The sequence below is a fragment of the Mixophyes fleayi genome, chromosome 1 (assembly GCF_038048845.1).
Source record: "Mixophyes fleayi isolate aMixFle1 chromosome 1, aMixFle1.hap1, whole genome shotgun sequence".
In the NCBI taxonomy this organism is placed as follows: Eukaryota; Metazoa; Chordata; class Amphibia; order Anura; family Limnodynastidae; genus Mixophyes; species Mixophyes fleayi.
In genome coordinates this window covers 208449034-208471546 of record NC_134402.1, presented here as the reverse complement: position 1 = coordinate 208471546, position 22513 = coordinate 208449034, and the positions used below count along the sequence as shown (strand labels likewise).

The 22513-nt window shown below is 46.2% G+C and overlaps 1 protein-coding gene across 4 annotated transcripts in view; it reads left to right on the top strand.

The window, feature by feature from the left end:
- Positions 1-22513, top strand: part of ATCAY (ATCAY kinesin light chain interacting caytaxin) — a 343094-nt gene that overhangs the window by 270295 nt on the left and 50286 nt on the right. For all 4 annotated transcript variants that reach the window (XM_075204829.1, XM_075204828.1, XM_075204827.1 and 1 more), the window contains one exon: positions 13242-13328. In XM_075204829.1, coding sequence (XP_075060930.1) covers positions 13242-13328 — 87 coding nt within the window. The remainder of the gene's footprint in view (positions 1-13241; positions 13329-22513) is intronic.

Below are 22513 nucleotides of genomic sequence, written 5' to 3'. Positions count from 1 at the left end.
AACGTGCTCTTCCCAACTGCATAGGCTCTTCCTCCGGTGTAATAGGACTTTGGAAGCGAGGAGCCAAACGGAAAGTAGATCGACGGGAACTCTCTCTCTCCTGAGTGCGTTCACGGAAACGTATATCAATCTGGTTACAGAGAGAGATCAAATCATCCAGGGTAGTGGGTAACTCTCGGGCCGCTAGCTCATCCTTAATACGATCGGACAAGCCTTGCCAAAATGTGGCCACTAAAGCTTCATTGTTCCAACGAAGTTCGGCCACCATAGTGCGAAATTGAAGGGCGTACTGGCCCAGAGTAAGGGTACCCTGGCGCAGACGGAGGAGTCCAGAAGCTGCACTGGAGACTCGTCCGGGTTCATCAAAGATGCGTCTGAAGGTTTCCAGGAAAGTGGCACAATTATGGAGGATGGGGTCATCATGTTCCCAGAGGGGAGAAGCCCAGGCAAGCGCTTGACCAGACAATAAGGAAATGATATAAGCGACTTTAGTTTTCTGTGTAGGAAAGTTTCCAGGCAAAAGTTCAAATTGAATAGCACACTGGTTCAAGAACCCTCGGCATTCCTTAGGATCCCCATTGAACTTGGGTGGGTTAGGTATGCGGAGTTGAGAGGTTGTGGGAGCAGATACAGCCGAACTGCTTGGAGCGGGGGCAGGTTGTGGGGCCGGAGCAGGTGGAGGATTAGGAGCTGCCACCTGAGCTGCTTGAAGCGTATCCAACCTGTTAGACAGAGTCTCCAGAATCTGTAATAGCTGTTCTTGATTTTTCCCCTGGTCTTCAACCTGAGCCGCTAAGTGATCCAGTAATACTCTCGCAGTGGGATTCCCTGTCGCTTCCATCAGTTAGATAAGTGGGACAGAGCAAACTGTTACGATTTTGATGCCTTAGTCAGTATTAGCACAGGCTTACCTAGGGCGCGGAGTCTAACGGCCTTCCGGTCTTCACCAAGAACCACCGCAAGGTAGTGTGGACTTTGCTGCCGAAGAACCGCAGGTCGCGGCCCCCATATTAGCCTACTGACGTAAGGGAGAAAGTTCTAAGTGATGGCAGGCAGACAAGCAAATAGACAAAGCGGTGCAAGTACAGGCACTAACCGTTAATTCCAGGCGTTGTAGGTCTGGAACAGTAACCGGTAGATGCACGGAGCCAATGGGTGCGTGGCAGGATATGGGTCCAGAGACACGACCGGGTCAGTACACAGGTGATATCAGATATACGGTGCCAGAGGGAGATCCAGAGAATAGTTGGTAACACAGCCGAGTCGGTACACAGGAGGTATCAGGTATATGGTGCCAGAGGGAGATCCAGAGAATAGTTGTTAACACAGCTGAGTCGGTACACAGGAGATAGTCCAGTTCGTGGTGCCAGGGATAAGCCAAAGAATAGTCAGGTCACAGCCAGGTAGGTACACAGGAGTAGGAGGAATAGAGGGATACACAGGGAGCAGGTTCACAGGAGTCAGGACACAGGAAATGTAGCCAGGAACAGGAAACACATTGCTCTGACACAGGCAGCGTGTCAGAGCAGAGGAGATATAGGAGTTTGAATTCCCCGCCCAGGAGTCACATGATCGGCAGCAGGGAGAACCCGGAAGTGCGGCGGCGCCATCAGGAGAAGCGCTGCACGGATCGGATACCGCTGTCAGACCACGCTGACAGCGCAGCGGAACGGGGATAAGGTAAGTTCCTAACAACGGGTTAACTTGTGTGTATATATATATATATATATATATATATATATATATGAGTGCTTTGCATTGGGTCAGAACTCATATCTTGTTAATCTATTAAAAAAAGATCTTTTGTTCTGATGTTATAAGACTTACTGAGCCACTCTATAATGTATTACGCAATTATTAGTGTATACAAACTGTGCAATGGTTCCTTACAAACACCTCTGTGCTACATGATCAAATACTTCTCACTAAGCACCGTGCCTGCAGGGCCAGTGCAAGGTTGCTCGGCATCTGCCAGCCTGGGAGGCGCACAGGCGGCCGCATCACATAACATCGATGACGAGGCCGCATCATGTGTCATGTGATGCGGCTGCCTGTGCGCTGACGCGGCCGCATCGCGTGTCATGCGATGCGTCCGCCGTTAATAATCTGGCAATAAAGCATCCGGGGGGCAATAGAGCATCTGGGGTGCCAGGGGGCATCACCTCCCCGGCCGCCCTAACAGCGGTGAGACAAAGCGGCTCGGGGGGGGCGATGCCCCCCGGCCCAGTCCACCCCTGCTCGGCAAATTAGGCAAATCTTCAGCCTACCACCTGTCCTCCCCCCCAATACTCCCTTCCTTGCCCCTCATACACTTGACAATTGTAAAATAAAAATAATAACTCTTACCTCCTCCTGGCTGTCTGGCAAGGCTGCAGTCCTGATGCACTGATGTCTAAAGCAGAATGCTGTCCAGTCTTCACTGCTGCCCAGGAGCAAATGCAGGATATCTAGAGGGGAGGCCCCAAATGTTAGATTTAATAATACAAAACAAAACAACTATACATCAATCACCTGTTACACACTGACCTGTCCCCTGCTGCCTACCAACTTTTCTCACATATGTCCACTAGCTATTCTCACCCCTATTCGGCCCCATAGGTTCTTTGTAGCCCTCTCTTTCTGCCCCCTTCATTTTTGTATAGCCCTCTCTTTCTTCACCCCCCTCATTTTTATGTAGCCATCTCTTTCTGCCCCCTTCATTTTTCTGTAGTCATCTTTTTCTGCCCCCTAATTTTTCTGTAGCCCTCTCTTTCTGCCCCCGATTTTTTGGGTAGCCCTTTTCTTTCTGCCCCCTTCTTTTTTCTGTAGTCATCTTTTTCTGCCCCCTCATTTTTTTATAGCACTCTCTTTCTGCCCCCTCTTTTTTGTGTAGCCCTTTTCTTTCTGCCCCCCTCGTTTTTCTGTAGCCCTCTTTTTCTGCCCCCCCTCATTTTTGTGTAGCCCTCTCTTTCTGCCCCCCCTCATTTTTGTGTAGCCCTCTCCTTCTGCCCCTTCATTTTTCTGGTGCCCTCTCTTTCTGCCTCCCTCATTTTTGTGTAGCCCTCTCTTTCTGCCCCTGTGTTTTTCTGTAGCCCACTTTTTCTGTCCCCTCATTTTTCTGTAGCTCTCTCTTTTTGCCCCCCTCATTTTTCTGTAGCCCTCTCTTTCTGCCCCCCACATTTTTCTGTAGCCCTCTCTTTCTGCCCCCCTCATTTTTGTGTAGCCCTCTCTTTCTGCCCCCTCATTTTTGTGTAGCCCTCTCTTTCTGCCCCCTCATTTTTGTGTAGCCCTCTCTTTCTGTCCCCTTAATTTTTCTGTAGCAGTCTTTTTCTGCCCCCCCCCCTTGTTTTTGTCTAGCCCTCTCTTTCTACCCCCTTCATTTTTCTGTAGCCCTCTCTCTCTGCCCCCATCATTTTTCTGTAGCCCTCTCTTTCTACCCCCATATTAAAAAGGTAATTAAAGTTTGAAAAAAGGTGCCAGAGCGCTCTTTTGGAGCGTTCTATGAGAAAAAAATGGCCTATATATAATATATACACTATATATATATATATATATATATATATATATATATATATATATATATATATATATATATATATGACAAAAATAATAGAAGCGCCACACATAGTGTATTATATGAGGGATAAACAAATCTCAATATAAAGGTGCAGATGCAATAGCCTCGTACCAGAGATCAAATTAAAACAGCTTATCTGGTATAGTTTTCCAAGCGTCCGTGTGATATGAATCCTCTTATATGATGTCCTTTAAATCCTCTGGTATAGACTGAAAGCTCAATAAGAGAACTATTATGGTGCAGTAAATCTATATATAACTGGAGTATAATCACCAAAATGAGCACATGGATGGGAACTATAATGAACTTGTCCACAAGTAAATATCATAATAAAAGATTTAATAACAAAAGTTAAAATAATGCCCGTACATAGTATAAGACATATTGGAGCTTAACTGTGAGTTTCCAGATGGTAATAACTGGATCCCGAATCCACCTGGCCAGGGTAAGTATGGCAATCCACGATGAAAACAACACAGGAACAGTATCCCTCCCTTCTGCCTTTCCTCTGTATGCTCTTGTTTGATTGGACCTTTCTCCTTGGGGCTTTTTGAATTAACTGAGGAGGAAGAGGAAGAGGCGGGGGTATGTAGAGGGGAGGGGAGGGGTCTGTCAGCAATGCTAGAAATTAACTAGCTAGGTGCCAACTTCCATGCTCCCCTTCACACCCCATGGTAAGCAGTGTCCCCCAGACGGAATCAGAGAAACGGATTTAACGTAAGTATATAAATCCTCTTTTTTATCGTAATACCGGAAGTAGCTCCCAAAACCCGGAAGTAACGATACGTTCAGATATCGGAGGTGATGTTGAATTCTCCTATCCAAACGCTTAAGGCTGCTATGATCCAATTGGACTATACTATGTAGGTGGGACTATATAAACTGGACTTCCTGGTTAGAATAACATACCACATATCCCTGATCTGTTGATAAAGTCACCCAGATGAAACGAGTTGAGAGAGATACTGTTCCTGTGTTGTTTTCATCGTTGATTGCTATACTTACCCTGGCCAGGTGGATTCGGGATCCAGTTATTACCATCTGGAAACTCACAGACAAGCTCCAATATGTCTTACTATGTACGGGCATTATTTTAACTTTTGTTATTAAATCTTTTATTATGATATTTACTTGTGGACAAGTTCATTATAGTTCCCATCTATGTGCTTATTTTGGTGATTATACTCCAGTTATATATAGATTTACTGCACCATAATAGTTCTCTTATTGAGCTTTCAGTCTATACCAGAGGATTTAAAGGACATCATATGAGAGGATTCATATCACACGGACGCTTGGAAAACTATACCAGATAAGCTGTTTTTATTTGATCTCTGGTACGAGGCTATTGCATCTGCACCTTTATATTGAGATTTGTTTATCTCTCATATAATACACTATGTGTGGCGCTTCTATTATTTTTGTCTTTTAGAAATTCCTGAGCATTTGCAAATAAGTGCTATAATAAGGAGCTGCCTGCTGTAAACTAAGTTGTATGTCTAATCATATTTGCACATTTTTTGGTGTTTATGTTGGGCTAAATTTTGCCTACTTTGCATGATATTATAGCTTTCTCACTAAAGCGCCTTTTGCTTATATTTTTCCTGTTTATATATATATATATATATACACACACAGACATAAACCTCATTGGTATGTTTATTAAAGTGGAGGGGTCATTATAAAATGGATTTACAGCTATAGTATGACTTGTCCATTACTTCACTATTATGGGACATGTCGCACTAAACAGGATATATATATTTCTACACTCCTACCACTCTGAGGCTCCTACCAACATGCCACACCCAATTTAAATCTGGTTGCCTGTCAGGAATCAACAATCATTTGTAGAATTAGACAAAAGACCGATGAATACATTGAATAGAATTAACAATGTTAGATTAGGCACAACTCTTAAGGATTTGCACCAATCATTTCACTCAGACTATCTAATGCAAATAATACATTCCCATTATAAATTTTTAGCTACTGTTGGTGCACTTTAATAACCCGGGTTACTTGAATGTCTATAATGTATATCTCTGCAATGATTAACTTCAACAATCCTCCAAAAAAGAATATCAGCTAGATAAAATTGATTGTTTTTAGCTGATGCAGACAAGCAATTTTGCAGTTACACAATTCAGGAACAAAGGGAAAGTATACTCTTATCTCAGTCTCTATGCAGTAGATGTATATGTGTTGTAACTGTTGATGCACTTATCTGTCCCCATGGTGACAGGACACTGGGGAGGGCTCAGCAGCAATCGGTAGGGACTATACCACCTCTTGCTTGCAGTCCTCTCTGCTCACCTGCAATTCACCCAGGCCAGAAGACTCCCTTTTGGCCAGGGACCTTTAAATGTCTGTAACAGTAATTCTTCACTGGGCTCACCAGAAGGTTCACTGGCACAGGTCCCAGCTAAAACACTGAACACTATCAGCAACTCTGTGTAAAATCTGTCCAGTTCTCCACTCCAGCTGGACTCAGGCCAGCTTTAATATTCTGCTTAGGCATTCCTCTCGCACCAGGACTTCTGGTCCTGCTGCACTCTTCTCCATTATGACTGCTCCTCCTATTCGCTGCCCTTCACCCTATTTATGTCCTCCCCTACTGTAATTGGAGCCAGTGGGCTCCTTAATGCTTCACCACCCTTCTCCACTGTTCTCCCCTTCTTCCAGCAGCCTAGATTTCTGGGAGATGTAGGCAATAATGCAGTACTGGCGCTGTCATCTAAGTGAAGCCGATTGGCTGCACCATTTTGTTGTAGCCCCATGGCAGTGGGGGTCACATATGCAATATCCACCCAATGAAGTAAATGTACATATATAATCCCATAACACAAAATCTATTTTTTTAATTTAGCCAACATACGAACTGCATTACTGGTCAGAATTCAGCACTGAATACCCCAATGTGCTCAACCCCTCCCATTAGAAGGAGCAAAACTTTCGACCCCACTGTCACTGCCTTGTTGATTTTCTGATCAATGCTTTTAGCTGTACAGATGATTTTACTCAAATATGGTGAAACAGCATTTACACTGTGTGTCTGCATTTTCCAAGATGTGAATAACCTATGGCGTGTGTTTCCAAAAGAGCAGCTAAGTCTCACTTTATCTCTTATATCTCTTCCTCCATCCTATCTAGGGTATACCACGCCAAGGGGTAAATGTATCAAGATCCGATTTTTTCAGCATGTTAAAACCGCGGCAAATCGCGGGTGATAACCCGCGATTTTAATCCAACATTTCTCAAATGTATTAAGCTGCGATTTTTACCCTAATCTTCAAAATCTCTGGTCATCCCTGGCATTTTGCTGTGATGCATAACACTCCTGTGTTTAGCTAACTCTCCTGGGTTGTCCTTATCCTTATCTAGTTACGAGATTAGTAAACACATCACTGTTACACTGTCCTGTCTATACAGCTGGAGGTCCCAGCAGCTGTCAAAACTATAAAAAATAGATAAAAGTAAAAAAAAAAAAGCTCTATTCACTATTAACCCTAGTGCTGCCAGTCTACTGTTGGTTACGTGAAAATCGGGGAAAATTTTGTGTGGGGTCCTCCCGATTTTCACATAACCAGCACTAGGCAAACCAGCCGAGGTTGGTGGCACTATAGCAGGGAGACAAGCGACAGGGGTCCCCCTGCCATAATGACAACCAACCCCAGGCTGTTAGGCGCTGGGCTGAATTGGACCAGGGAGTGGGATCCACCGAAAAAAAGGAGCAGGCCCCACTCTAGGGACATTCAGCCCAGTGCTGAAAGCACTAGGGCTCTTCCTACACCCCTGGGCGGTGGGTGTAGGGTTATAAACGGCAATATAAGTGTAAAAAAATAAACGGATGCCATTTAGTTTTGTGGAGCTACAAGTCAAAGCCAGCCAGGGTGCCATAAACAGTGTGCGCATGCTGATATTTATATAACTACAATCACCGGCATACCCATAGCAGCCAGGGCATGTTGGCACTTGGATAGAGATGCTCACTGACCCCCGTGTTTTGGTTTTGGTTCTGAATTACCATCGTGTTTTGGTTTTGGTTTTGCCAAACCGCCCTTACGTGTTTTGGTTTTGGTTTGCAATTTTGTTTAAAAATCAATTTTTTTGGGCATAAAATCACCGAATTTAGTGCTCCACCTGTTTCTTGGATAAGTAATATAATTGTAAAGCTATATAATTATGAAAAAAACTGTTTAATTCCTGGTAGGCCTTCATTAATTCTACACACAAACCAGATTGTCTTCCTCTCCATATATGAATATTGGCAATGCAGCCATCGTCTTTGGATGTATATTACACCCTACACTTATACTTAAATATGTAACGAAATGGACAAAGGCAGTTTGTTTGCTGTCTCTATAGGCCCCCCTTCAGTTGTTGAAAATACCCAAAAATTCAGTTGTTATAACATGTACAATATTAATTGAAATGGAGAAAGCCAGTTTGGTTTCTGTCTCTCTAAACCCCCCCCCCCCCACTTGTATAAAATACAAAAAAATCCAGCTGTTATAGACTGTACAATATTAAGGGAAATGGACAAAGCCAGTTTGGGGTCACTCTGTGTATGACACCCTACCCTTAAGGAGAAATTGCCCAAACAGCAGCCTTTCAAGACGGTACGTGATATGGAAATGCCCCAAGTCCCTTTCCTCTTTGGGGGTAGATTGCACCCTACACTTACATAGAAAGTTTTAAAAAGATGTTATCATCATCATCTTCAGCTTCATCCTCACCCTCATCAGTGTGTACGTCATCATCACAGACTATCAATTCATCGCCGCTTGAATCCGCCATTAGAGAACAGTCAGTGCTTGGATGTCTTGGATGGTGAAGGCCTTCCTCGTGGAAGATGTTGTTCATTTTTATAAACATAATTTTCTTCACATTTTTGGGAAGTAACCTTCTGCGGTGATCACTGACTAAGTTCCCTGCTGTGCTGAACACTCGTTCAGAGTACACATTGGAGGGTGGGCACCTTAAGTATTGCAAAGCAAGTTTGTACATGGGTTTCCAAATGGCCTGCTTTTCTTCCCAGTAAGGACAGGGACTGTCTGACATTTCCATATCAATTACCTCTTGAAAGTAATCCTCCACCATCCTTTGCATGTTAATACTCATATTGGATGGAGTTATGGGCAAGGTCACACATTTTTTTGAAAAATCCTTCAAACCAGCCCAGATGTTAAACTGTTCTGGTCTGCCCTCTGTGTCCTCCCTGCTTTTTTTTTAGGAAAATTCAATTTTTTACGAGCAGCAGCTGCTTGAGAAACTGAAGGAGGACACGTTGTCAAGCCAAGGCCCAGTTCAGCGGACAACTTGCTGAGCAATTGTTCCTTGCAAAAGTTCACATTTCGTTCATTTTGAAGCAAAGACTCAATGTAGGTCTTAAACCTTGGATCAAGCACAGTGGCCAAAAACGTACTGATCCGAGCTCAAGATCTTAATAACTTGAGGATCATTGTGAAGCGAATTAAGTACTTGATCGACAAGGCCAACATACTTTGCGGAATTGCTTGCTTTCATCTCCTCCCTCAGTTTCTCAAGCTGCTTTTCCAATAGTCTAATTAAAGGAATGACTTGGCTCAAACTAGCAGAATCTGCACTCACGTCACACGTCACAACTTCAAATGATTTCAGCACCTTGCACAGCACTGAAAGGATTCCCCACTGTGCAAGAGTGAAATACATCCCCCCTCCTTTCCCAATGTCATGACTTGTGCAATACGCTTGGATGGCTTTGCGCTGTTCCTCCATACTCTGCAGCATGTGCAGGGTGGAATTCCACCTAGTTACCACCTCCTGCTTAAGTTGGTGGCAGGGCAAGTTAAACTGCTCTTGGAGCTGTTGCAATCTCCTACATGCTGTGGCCGAATGCCTGAAATGGCCTGAAATCTTACGGGCCACTAAAAGCATCTCCTGCACCTCACGGTTATTTCATAGGAAGCTCTGCACCACCAAGTTGATGGTGTGAGCAAAACAGGGAATGTGCTGGAAATCACCCAGCTGTACTATATTGTTGGCATTATCAGAAATGACATATCCTGGGGAGAGTCCAAGTGGTATAAGCCATGTATCAATCACATCTCTTAGTTTGCGTAACAAATTATCAGCTGTATGCCTGTTAGTGAAGCCGGTGATACAAAGAGTGGCCTGCCTGTGACAAATATTACGTAGTGGTGTACATGCTGCTGCTGTTCCTGCTGGTAAAGGTGAATGACCAACCCAGTGGGCTGTCACAGTCATATAGTCTTTGGTTTGACCACTTCCACTTGTCCACATATCTGTGGTTAAGTGGACAGTGGGCAGAATGGCAGATTTCAGCGCAATCTCTACATTTGTACACACTTTTTGGTATAGCTGTGGAATAGCTTTACGGGAAAAATGGTGTTGCGGTGGAATTCTGTAACGCGAACACAAAACCTCAATTAACTGTGAAAAACCAGCTGCATTTATTGTGGTGATTGGACGCAGGTCTAACACTAACATGGCAGCTATGGCGTCTGTGATTCGCTTGGCGACTGGGTGACTGCTGTCATATTTGCTTCCCCTAGCAAATGATTGTTTCACAGTTAATTGTTGAAATGTAGGACTGCTCTTTTTCTTGGCCTTCCTCTGGGCTGACGATTCACCCCCAGCAGCAGCAACAGCAGCAGCAGTGGGACTAACGCTTTCTTCAGAGGAATCAATAATAGTGCAGGAGTCATCCAGCCTTAATAAGTGGGATGCAGGGCTAACTTCGAGCACTACTGAGAATATTGATGAGGATGGTGTGGTGGGTGTATTTTGTAGCCGTTGGGATGTTGGTGAGCGGAGGGTCGTAGCTGCTGATGGAGTGCTTGTAATTCTTTTGGAAGAACTTTTTTCCCAACACTTTGCCATGAACTCTCGTCAAATGGCGTAACATAGATGAGGTTCCAAGATGGTTAAGGTCCCTCCCTTGACTGACTGTGGCTTGACATACACTACAAATGGCTATACAGATGTTTTCTGGATTGGGGTAGAAATATTTCCACACATGAGAAGTGGATTTTTTGGTTTTATGGCCTGGCATGACAATGGCCTTTTTCTTGTCACATGCCAGAACTGCTGCCACTGGTGCAGGACTGACACAAACAACCTCATCCTCATCAACATCCTCATTAGCGCCCTCGTCATCTCCACAAATCTCCCCCTCATCCTCTTCTATTTCCAAAGTGGCATCCTCTCGGGCTGTTCAGGCACACATTAGCAGAACTGCTGAAAGGGTCCCTCTTTATGGGTACACTAACAGAATGCTCACGATTAGACATCCCACTGTTGGATGGACTCTCCACAGGGATTGGTGTCATTTGTGAATCAGAGCAAACATTATCCTCTAATGCCTTACTGTTATCTTGCAGCTCGGCTTTGACGCGTAACAGTAGTTGTGCACCACTTGTAGGCTCGGTAAAATATTTTGATCTGCCACTAATAGACAAAGGTGAAGGCCTCATTCTCTCTTTGCCACTGCATGTATAGAATGGCATGTTGGCAATTTTTTTATCGGCACTTAACTTTTCCTCAGTTACTCTTCTTTTGCGCTTCAACACGGTAAAAAAATTTTTGGTGTGTGTTTTTTTTGACTGATTTCAAAAGACTGTGTAGTTTGACATCGACTTTCCCAGATGACGTACTGGGAACACTACCATCAGGACTGGTGACAAAACCTGGTTGCTGATTCTGCTCATATGTGGACTGCTTAGAATCCATTATGATCCCAACGCACTTGTTGGGCTACAAATTGTTTTAGATACTGCTGACAAATATGACTTTTGACAGTCACAAAAATTAATGCAAAAGAATGGGGGACACCCCAAAAGCACTTGGAGTGCTAAATATTGAAAAAAAAGACTCCTCTATCCTCCTCTCTTCTCTATCAATTGTTATCAGAATTGTAATCAGAATTGTATTCTCTGTCCCTGCTCTAATCAGCCTGTTACTACATCCTGCTCTCTCCCTCTGTCAAATGGCGATGGATTGCTGTGTAGGCGGGTATTTATGCTTTTCAAATATCGCGAGAACCGAGCTCTGAGATCCGACTACTATTGGATAAATTTGTATCCAATAGTTCGGCTTGAACAAGTCCAAAATAAATTTGTAATTCCCAAAGTCCAGCTTGAAAAGTCCAAAAAGAATTTGTATTTTGGGACTTGTTGAAGCCGGACTATTGGATACAAATTTATTTTGGACTTGATTTAGAGCCATTTTAGGATTAAAAACTGCTTACAACAGATGAAAACATCAGTGGTGAGTATATGGGAATTTCTAATTTTTAATAAAAATATGTGGTATAAATGAGAGTGTTTTGTGTCTTTATTGGGGTTTAATTATTTTTATTAAATGGATGTGGTTTATTTAACATTTTCTTTTGTGGAACTACAGGTCCCAGCCAGACCTGGGTATCAGGGCATGTTGGCACTGGAGGTTCTCCAGTGCCAACACGCTCTGACTGCCATGGGTATGCTGGTGCTTGTAGTTATACAAGTATCAGCATGACCACACTGTTTATGGCATCCTGGCTGGCTTGGACTTGTAGATCCACAAAACTAAATGGCATCTCTTTATTTTTTTTACACTTAAATCGCCGTTTATTACCCTACACCCGCCGCCCAGGGGTGTAGGAAGAGCACTAGTGCTTGCAGCACTAGGGCTCTTCCTACAACCCTAGAGGGGGGGCTCGCTTGTTTTTTTTGGCAGACCCAACACCCTAGGGAATCCAGCCCAGCGCTGAACAGCCCCGGGTTGGTTGCCATTATGGCAGGGGGACCCCTGCCGCCTGTCCCCCTGCTATAGTGCCACCAACCCCGGCTGGTTTGCCTAGTGCTGATTAAGTGAAATCAGCAGGTGCCCACGCAAATCCCCAGCAGTAGGCTGGCAGCACTAAGGTTAGTAGTGAATAGAGGGGGGACCTCACGCTTTTTTTTTTTTACTTTTATCTATTTTTTCGTTTTGACAGCTGCCGGGACCTCTGGCTATATGACAGGCAGTGTAACAGTGATGTGTTTACGAAACACACTGCTAGGATGCAGCGTGTTGTATCTGGCGTGTTTGAAAGCAATATCTCCTGAGTTTGCTTAATCGCAACTTCATACATTTGAGACTTGTATAGCTAGAGTGGCAAACAGTCGGGAGTTTGATTTCTATCGATTTTGTAAATATGCGCTTTTGACAGAAACACATCTCTGGCGATTTTACATGAAATCTCAGGTTCATACATCTGCGAGTTTCAACACTCCTGAGAAAATCGCTGATTTTGCAAAATCGCACCTTGATGTAATTACCCCCAAGTCTTAGGGCTACACAAGCCATGTATCGTCTGTGATATTACAGTATAAATAAAATGTTTGAATTTGGTGCTAATATCTCTGTATCTTCTAATTACCATTGTGATAAAAATTTGCAAAAACGCTAAACCTTTGCATCTTCAATATGTTGGTTGACATACATAGTAATATTTGTGAACATTTCAGAAGCACTGCTAGACTACTTTTTTTCAAGTCCAGATCTGCATTATATGTATTTTTTTCAATATCTTTACAATTTGCAAAACTTGCACATGATACTATATCTGTGAACATTTGGCAGCCTTTACTGAACAGTCTGTTAATGTTTTATTCTATAGTTCACAAGAACTGATAATGACTGTTTTCTTTCCCCACAGACTGAGAAAAAATCTGAAATCATTAATCATCGTCCATCCTTCCTGGTTTATCAGGACAGTATTGGCAATCTCCAGACCATTCATAAGGTTAGAGGTTGATCACCCAACAACAGTACTGCTAAGCTGTCCCATTTTTCTATTCAAATCCCTCTCCCATCCTTCATTGTTCCTGTTTCTACCTCTTACATAGGTCAGTATATATGCACTCCTGTACTTTCTCACAAAAGAACTGCAGCTCCCAACATAGTCACAATACAACCTGTGAGTTTAATGTTTTGTGATATTTAGCTATGTATAGTAAAATGTGTAAATTGTTTTTATAAGTGTTCTGACATAATGTGTGTTTGTGTTTGCAAAGCTTAGGTCTGGCACCGCTTATTCAACATCCCAAATTCAAATAGAGAAATAGCCTTCAATCAACATTTGGCACACTAATATTCTTATTTTATTCTATATCATACTTGCTAACCTTATGTTGGCTGGGTCCGGGAGATTCTGGAGGTCACGAGAGGTGAATGGGCGGAGGGGGAGGTGCTATGCAATATGCGTAATTTTGGCCCCACCCCCAGTAATGTAATGCTTGTTTGGGGTCTTTTTACCACTGTAAAAATACCTTAAACAAGCATTACATCACTGGGGGGGGACAAAATGACGCAAATCACGAAGCCCCGCCCATCCACCCGTACATGCCGGCTCCAATTTAATGAAGTGGGCTGATGCGGGAGAATCGCCAGCTCTCCCGAGATTCCGGGAGATCTACCCAAAATTCGTGAGTCTCCCAGACATTCCGGGAGAGTTGGCAAGTATGTTCTATATTAACAATGTTTTGGTTAGTAAAATCACCTTACATACTCAATATAACTAGAAATTGTCATCCCCTTCAGAACATATCAGAGTAGAGGTGATTCATATGCTGAATACATAATGAATGTACTGTCAATAACAGAGGAGGAGCCTGAAAAGCAACGTATGGTAGCACTTCTTTACAATAAAGGTGATAGATGCACTGAAAAGTCGCATACCTCCCAACATTTAGAATCTCAACAGAAGGACAATATAAGCCCTGCACCAGTCCACCAAAACCCTGCCCACAAATTCCTGTAAGGCTCTGCCCACTTTCCTGCTAAACCCCACCCCTTTTGTGGTCTGCGAATCGAGTTGTCCCACCAAATTCTGGACAGTCGGGAGGCATGTATAGGAGTATGAGGGGGTATGTAAAAAGGGGTACATTAGGAGTATAGAATATATTTAGATGGGGGGGATAAAGCAGGGGGTGTGGAGTTGGGAGGTATGCACATATGCCCCCTCTGCCCACATGCATTACACACAGATGATCCCACTGCCCTCATATTTTACACACATGCTCTCTCTGCCCACATGCATTACAAAAGCACCCCTCTGCCCACATACTTTGTACACACATACTTTATGCACATATACTTTATACACACATACCCATTCTGCACACATACTTTACACACACATACTTTATGCACACATACCTCCTCTGCACAAATACATTACACTCACATACATTACACACACATACCCCCTCCTCATCACATTACCCTTCTTCTTACCTTTCTTCAAAAGTGACACTTCCAGTTACACAGCAGTAAGAGTAAAATGCTTAACGGCTGATAACCTTTCCTTACCTTATACTCTTACTGTTTAACTATAACCATAAATAAAACACAGACAACTTAAATGTGGCGAAAATAAAGGGAATTTATTGTAAGGTATGGTGGTGGAGAAAGAGAGCAGTCCGAGTCGACTTCCGCCAGGCAAAGCAGGATGCCCCAGCCTTTCCATGGGACATCCGCAAGGGGGGGAACCACACACCCCAAGGTGCACATATCTTCCTCAATGGGGCCACCGCCCCGGACACTACAGAACCCTCCCCCTTTCTAGGCTAACGGAAGCAACCACAAGCCAACCCAATCGGGAAGTACTTGGACCGAGACTAATAGCCTATTCCATTTGAAAACAGATGGGTTAAGTGTGCCCGATACCATCATGTGCCCTTATCACTGGCAGTCGACTGTACTGCGATTTCCGGCCACGCACGGATCCTTAAGAGCTGAGGCCCGCCACCACACCTACAAAAACTCCCGCTATGCCCCTATAAACATCCTCTATGAACAAACGCATGCCTTCCTCATTCAGATGAACACCATCAGACTGATAAAGACCAGGAGGTAAATGTATGAAATTCCTTTTTTTATCAACTTGCAGGAAATTGGCGACTTTGCAGCTAAAACCTGCCTTTACAAGCCATCGCCGCTTTAAATTTTAGCTGCAAAGTTGCTGATTTCCGGTGAGTTGAAAAAAATGGACTTTCATATATTTACCCCCAGGACTCTGAAAACGGATAAGCGGATGTTCTATACACACTCCACCAATCGAGCGAGTGAAACGAGCAATCGCTGAGTTCACCTTTTTCCGTACCTCATCAGCCACTCAGCTTTCCTTAAAATATCGCCAAGTCAACCTAGGCACTATATCCGACCAGCATATAATCAGGTCATGCCAGGAGGAACGGACCCAATCCAACTCAGACTGAATTGCAAACTCCAAATCCACAGACCTACCTCTACCCAAGTCATTTCCTCCAAGATACCAGCAACACTTCCAAAAGCTGGAAAGGAAAAGAGAAGAAGAAACCGCAAAGGACCAGAATGACCGCTAGATTTTATCCTGCAAACCCATAACAGGCAAATCAGCAGTCCACCACACAAGAGGTACACATTTTCACAAGTAGAAGACGGAAACAAAGAGGGGAGCCGAAACACAAGCGAGGGTAAAACCATCAAACCTCGTGGAGCCAAGAGCCAATCAGGCCCCACTTTTGAGGAAAAAAATGGACAAATCCCCTCGTGCTCTGCTTCCAAAAGCACGAGCCGACGCCCTGTGAATCCGCCCGCAGCTTCAGTTCAGGAGAGGAGAAATCAAGAGAGAAGAGAGGGTTGCACATACCATTTATAGACATTAGTTTTCCACCTGCCTAGTTCTTTTATGGCGGGCTCTGACACCCCTGCAACCGCAGCAGATGTAGCGGCACCAATACGAAATGAATGCGTGCCAGACTGCGCCTAATCCAGACCCACAGCCATCAGTGTGCGTTTAAACACCACCGAAAATTGGTACCCGGTGAGAGGAGAACCATCACCATGCACCAAGGTAGAGCCCCACTCAGTCTAAGGGAGGCAAATTGGCTGATTATCACAATAGGGCATACAGAGCAACCCAGCCTTGGGACCATTGTAACCCAGCGTCCCCGCCCTAACTGGTCTGATTTTGATTTCCTCACCTTACAGCACACCAAGCTGCTACATATCACCACGTGTTCGCTAGCATTCCGGACAGGGGGGAAGCCCTAGGAAGCCCCTATCTCGCTTACCCAGAGAGCGCCAAAGTATAACATCACAAATGCTGCACGAAACAAATCAACCTCGTAGCTGTCCCGAGCAATAACCGGGATTGCAGCCAGCATATTGCCTAACAAAGAATAGGCCTTTTCTGGTCCGGAGGAACTGGTCTCTCTCACGCTCAACCCCTGAGGTCCTTAGAAATCAAAAAACTTTTTGTATAATCTCTCACCTTTCATCCTGGCAAAAAATAAAATCCCTGCCAATGCACCCACCATGGACGCTTTAGACTTGCCTGCCTAATAACCTGCCCAGAAAAAAGCAAGCACGCGCTTTTCCCCACCTTCCTTACCGCCAAAGCCTTGGCTTCGAAAAGAGCACCACTCCGTCCAGGCAGCTCGATATTTCTTCCGAGTCAAAGGAGCCAGGGAGGCTTCGGCCAGCCCTTCTATGTTGGCTTGACAATCTGCCATATGTAAGAGGGACAGGGTACACCCGTTAGGGATGCTCCAGGAGCCAACACCCTAAACCTCTCCATCTATCCCCTAGACAACGCATCCGCCAACTCATTCTCAACTCCAGGCACATGCCGAGCTTGAAAGCATATGTCGCAGGCCAGACAGTGCCAAAACTATCCTACGCAGGAGCGTAATTACTGGAAGAGACGTAGACCTTTGCCAATTGATCGCTTGCAGAACACCGATGTTGTCACATCAGAAAACTACTTGTTTCCCAACCAACCTGCCTGACCACAACTCCACTGCTACAATCACGGGGAAAATCTCAAGTAGTTTCCGGACAACACCCACTCCTCGGGCCATGGAGCGGCACACCACTCCCCGGCAAAATACGCCCCAAAACCTACCGATCCAGACGCGACCGTAAAGAGCTCCAGCTCTGGACTGGACCCCAGAGGGCCAGGCCACAACAAGGAACAGGTCCCACACCATCAAATCCTCCCGGATTTCCTGCGAGAGTTAGATTCGACCGTGCGGGCGCCTGTTTCCAGATGTTGCCCTCTCCAGCTTCTTACAAAATACCCACCCCATGGGTATCACCCGGCAGGCGAAATTGAAACGCCCCAATATTGCCTGAGTCTGACGCAACGTCACTCCACCCTGCCCTAACACCTCCCCTATTGCTTCCCGCAGCTTACTCACTTTGTCGCTCGGTAAGCAGCAGAGGCCCCGGACAGTATCTATCTCAATTCCCAGGTACAATCACCAGGTGGTGGGGCCTTCAGTTTTCTCGCCGGCCACCTGTACACCCACGGAATGGAAAAGAGTCTTAACCGCAAACCGCATATCCCTGCAAGTCTCATCCCCCCCAGGACCTACCACCAAGAAATCGTCCGTGGTGGCCCGTGCCCGCACAGATAGACAGTGCAAAAATGAACTGAAACATTCATTCAAGAACGCACAGGACACTGCGCAACCCATAGGGAGGCATCTTTCTACATAATAGCCATCCTCCAGCTTGAAGCTCATAAACGGAAAAGAATCTGGATGAAGCGGCAATAGACGAAAAGCCGTCTCAATGTCGACTTTCCCCAGCAATGTCCCTCCGCGGAATCCCTGTGCCATATTCAGGGCCGACTCAAGGGACTGGTGCGTGACCCTACAAAATTTCTCTGGGATCGCGTCGTTCACCAATGCGCCATGGGGAAATGAGAGGTGCTGAATGAGTCAAAAATTTCCCACCACCTTCTTAGAAATCACCCCTACCGAGGACACCACCAAGTCCCGATACGGCGGGTTCCCGAAAAGGTCCACTCATGCGCCCCAGCACCACCTCCCTCTGGACTTTCGCTAACAAAACTTCTTGGAACAAACTAGCCGATTTCAAATGCCCCCTTTACCCTACTGAACCGGCCCCTCGATAGGAACTCGAAACCCCTCACTAAAACCTTCCCTCAAAAACTCTACCTCATACCTGCGCGGATAGCAACTAAGCCATCGGCTCAGGCTAACCAAATTAATCAGCGATCCTGCCTTCCCCAGTGCCAGGGGCGGGCTGGCTACTTGCGCAACCACTTCTATCCTGTTTGTCGCATACTTTTGCTGTGTGAACTCCCCCGCACTTAATGCATGTGTGAGCAAATCTACATCCTTGCCCGTGAGAGCAACTTGACCAGTTGAACAGGTAGCAGCGGCCCTTGCTGAGAAAGGGCGCGTTACCCTTCATTCACCCTACCTGCCTCCGCCACGTAGAGCTCGCGGCCCCTGCCCCCAACCATCTTGGGACACTTTCAACCATGTTTCCACATCCTTATAGCCCAACATCAGGCTTGCGTGCCCGTCGTATTGCTCCCTAAAAGTCTCGTCATAGGCCAGCCACACCCCGGGGCGGGAGGACACGTACATCTCATGAACCATATGCAGATATTTTAACATGTCCTTCCATTTGCCCGGGCGTGTCTCCAAATAACAGGCGGCAAACAGATAAGCTCCAGACAGCCAGTTCTTATAGGACTTGTAACTGGCTTTGCCCCGCCTCCCCGGGCCATCACTGCTGTCACCAATTTTTTGCCCTGCTTGGACACTTCAAATATGTCTACAAATCGCCCCCTATCGATCCTACTCTGTCTTGACTTCCTGACCCCCTGAAATATGCCTGTGCTCGCGCAGCACACCATCTCATCACCCGTGAGCCTGGAGCCCCCAAAATGCCTATACCTATCCACCACAGTGCGTTCGGCCTGGCAAGAAACAAAGTGCTTCCGTAAGCGCTTCACTAACCGCTGAGGACTACCTTGTGAATCTGAAGAAGATATGCTAGAACTATAGCTACCTGACCCCACAGATTGCTCATCATACATATCATATAGATTCCTCTCACCTTGCTGCACGGACCGGCCTTCGAAGCCTCTCCACTGACCTTCCATCTCAGCCGAGACCTGCTACTCCCGAGGTACGGAGCTATCCATTCGACCATAACCGAAAGATCCGCCATCTGCTGGGAGAGACATATTACTACATGAAGCCTGAGACACAGAGCCAATAGACAAAGAGTGGCGACCTTGACTGGCAGCCCCACAAGCCTCACGTGGCGCCCTGCTAGCCCTCTCGCCCTGCCTGTCTGCACCAACACTACCCTGAGCCGACCTACTCCTGGATCATGACCTGAGAGACCCAGAAGCCACCTGTCCAACACCCATTGCAGCCCGTTCAGAGCGCTGACTATGAAGAGATCCGGTACTCTTGCCTCTGGCATAACGCTGTGCCCGGGAAGGGTCCTGCAATTCCCCCTGCGACTGATCCCTAACCTGAGAGGGACCCAAATATGACTACCCCCTTTCAGACTCCCGCTGCACGGAATGGCTAGCCTCCTGGGAAACCTGTAACCCCTATGCTCGCCAGAAACCGATCTGCCCCTCCCCGACTGCCTGACCTCAACCCTGGAAGACCCCTCCCTGGCATGATGCTGCCTGCCTCTGGACACCCTGATGAGACTCTTAGTATTACCCCTGGTGCTGCTGGGCCTACTCACATGGGAGAAAGGAGGTGGGCCAACACCCTGCTGCACAGACCGCGAGCAGGTGCTGCCCTGTGCCAACTGCCAGACCTACTATGCCTGCCATCGATGGGGGGTGACCTGCCCCTCCACTGCTGCCTACCCGCTGACCCATCCTGAGACAGACCTCGCCATAGAAACGGCCGCAAGACCGGAAGTGACGTCTGTCACTTCAGGCCGGGCGATGGCCATGGCGGATGTTGAAATACCTCTCGACCGCCGCTCGCGACGGAGGGAAGGATAGGCGCCCTCTCAACCTATTGGCACGAGAGCGGGGCTCCTGTGCAGCCACAGGAACGGGACCCGAAGCAGAGGGCAAAAAAAGGGAGGGACCGGACTGAGGATCCATAGCCAGGAAGGGAACACGGAATGAAAGGAAAGGTAAGGAAGAGACTATAGAATGCCGGGAACAGGAGATGGAGGGAAGGGGGGAAAGGAGTTCACGAAAAGGGGGAGAAGGAGGGAAATGGACAAGGGAAAATAGGAAGAAATGAAATACGAAATATACCAGCTATAGCTGAATAGGGAAAGAAAGTAAAAACAAAGGCACTGAGAGACTCAGGGGCCTCAATTACTGTTGTGAGTCCCCATCTTATTGATCCTGCTGCAGTATTGAAGGATCGCACTGCCAAAGTTACTGTGGCAGATGGACTGGAGAAGGAAGTGTCTGTAGCAAGGGTGTATCTGGACTGGGGAGATGGCAAGGCGTTGCAAGATGTTGCCATTATGGATGGCCTCCCAACTGAAGTGATTTTGGGCAACGATGTTGGGGGTGAAATTGTGACTGCATTTCTCAACTCTATTACCCGGATTCAAGCTGCTAAGCTACAGTGTTCAGGATCTACACCTGCACATCCCAGCCCAGAGGAAAAGACCACAGCTGCTAGAAAACAGCCATCACCAGCAACCACAGCTTCAGCCAGCCCAGAGGAAAAGACCATATCTGCTATTTCTTCAGAAAACAGCCAGCCCTTTGCCTCTGGAAAGACTGCGTCCCCTAGCAACGGAGAGGATGTTGTCTCTTGCCAACCTGATCTTGTGGGGGTGATGCTCCTGTCCGTAGCAGTATGCCAGCTCCAGTGGTGACTATAGCTGACCACAGTGACACCTCTTTGACTGACCCCACTTTGACTGACATTAGTCACCCCAACATAGACCCCCCTGCAGCATATCCTGCCTTAGATGATAGTGAGGGCCGCAGGGAAGAGTTCAGGGCAGCTCAGCTCTCTGATCCCTCACTGGAAAGCATGAGGCGCCAGGCTGGCAGCAGCCTTCCAGCGATGGAGATGGGACGTGTGACCTGGCATAAAGGGTTGTTGTACCGTGTAGCTAGGAAGGTAGATTGGGATAGACCAGTCCAGGAACAATCTCAACTGGTGGTACCTCGGGGCTTCGCGCGCATCTAATGTCAGTTGCCCATGAAATCTCTATGGCGGGACACCAGGGCAGAGACCGAACACTGAAACGCCTGACACAGAACATTTTCTGGCCTGGAAAGTCAGATTGTCACGGACACTAGGAGTCTTGCCCAGGATTTCACCAGATGACTGGGCTTACCAGAGTAGTGAAGCTCGCACAACGGTCCTCTGGTAGCGGGGTGACTAGCGGAACAAATATCACAGCAGATGGAGAGAGAATGCCAATAAATAATAGGAAAGTCAGTGACTTGCAGCAATCTTTGGTCAAAGAATCAGCGACTAGCTGATATAATGGAAAGGCAGATTTGAACACGGAGATCAGGATGGACGTGAGTAGATGCAGGGAGGTAGCAGGGAAGTCAGTGGTCTGCGTATAGCAAGTTGTACCACTGCTTATGGTGAGAAGACTTGTCCAGGTGCAGGTAGGTAGCGGGGAAGTCAGTGGTCTGCGTATAGCAATGTACCACTGCTTATGGTGAGAAGACTTGTCCAGGTGCAGGTAGGTAGCAGGGAAGTCAGTGGTCTGCGTATAGCAAGTTGTACCACTGCTTAATAGGTGAGGATGTGTACAAGTGTTGATGAGTGGAAGCATACAAAGATAATAGGATGCAGACACTGAGAGCACAGAGGAACTTGATCCCAATACGTATGCAGTGTATCCAACAAAGTCTATATAACGGTATGTGTGGCGCTGCTTGGTAGAGACTTGCTCAGCACAGATATGCAGGCCAATAATGGATAGTCAATCACAGTTATGCATAGAACGACTGAGTAGTACGGTTAATTCCAAACAGGTTTGCAGCGTAACAATAACAGTCTATAGCGGGTATGGATACAGCTGTTGAGCGTGGAAACTTGTCCTAGCGGATATGCAGAGTAAACGTAGAAAGTCAATAACAGATAGGCATACCGCTATTCAGTAGAACAGTCTGTCCACAGGGAGATGCAGGAACTGCAGAGACGCTGGACGGCA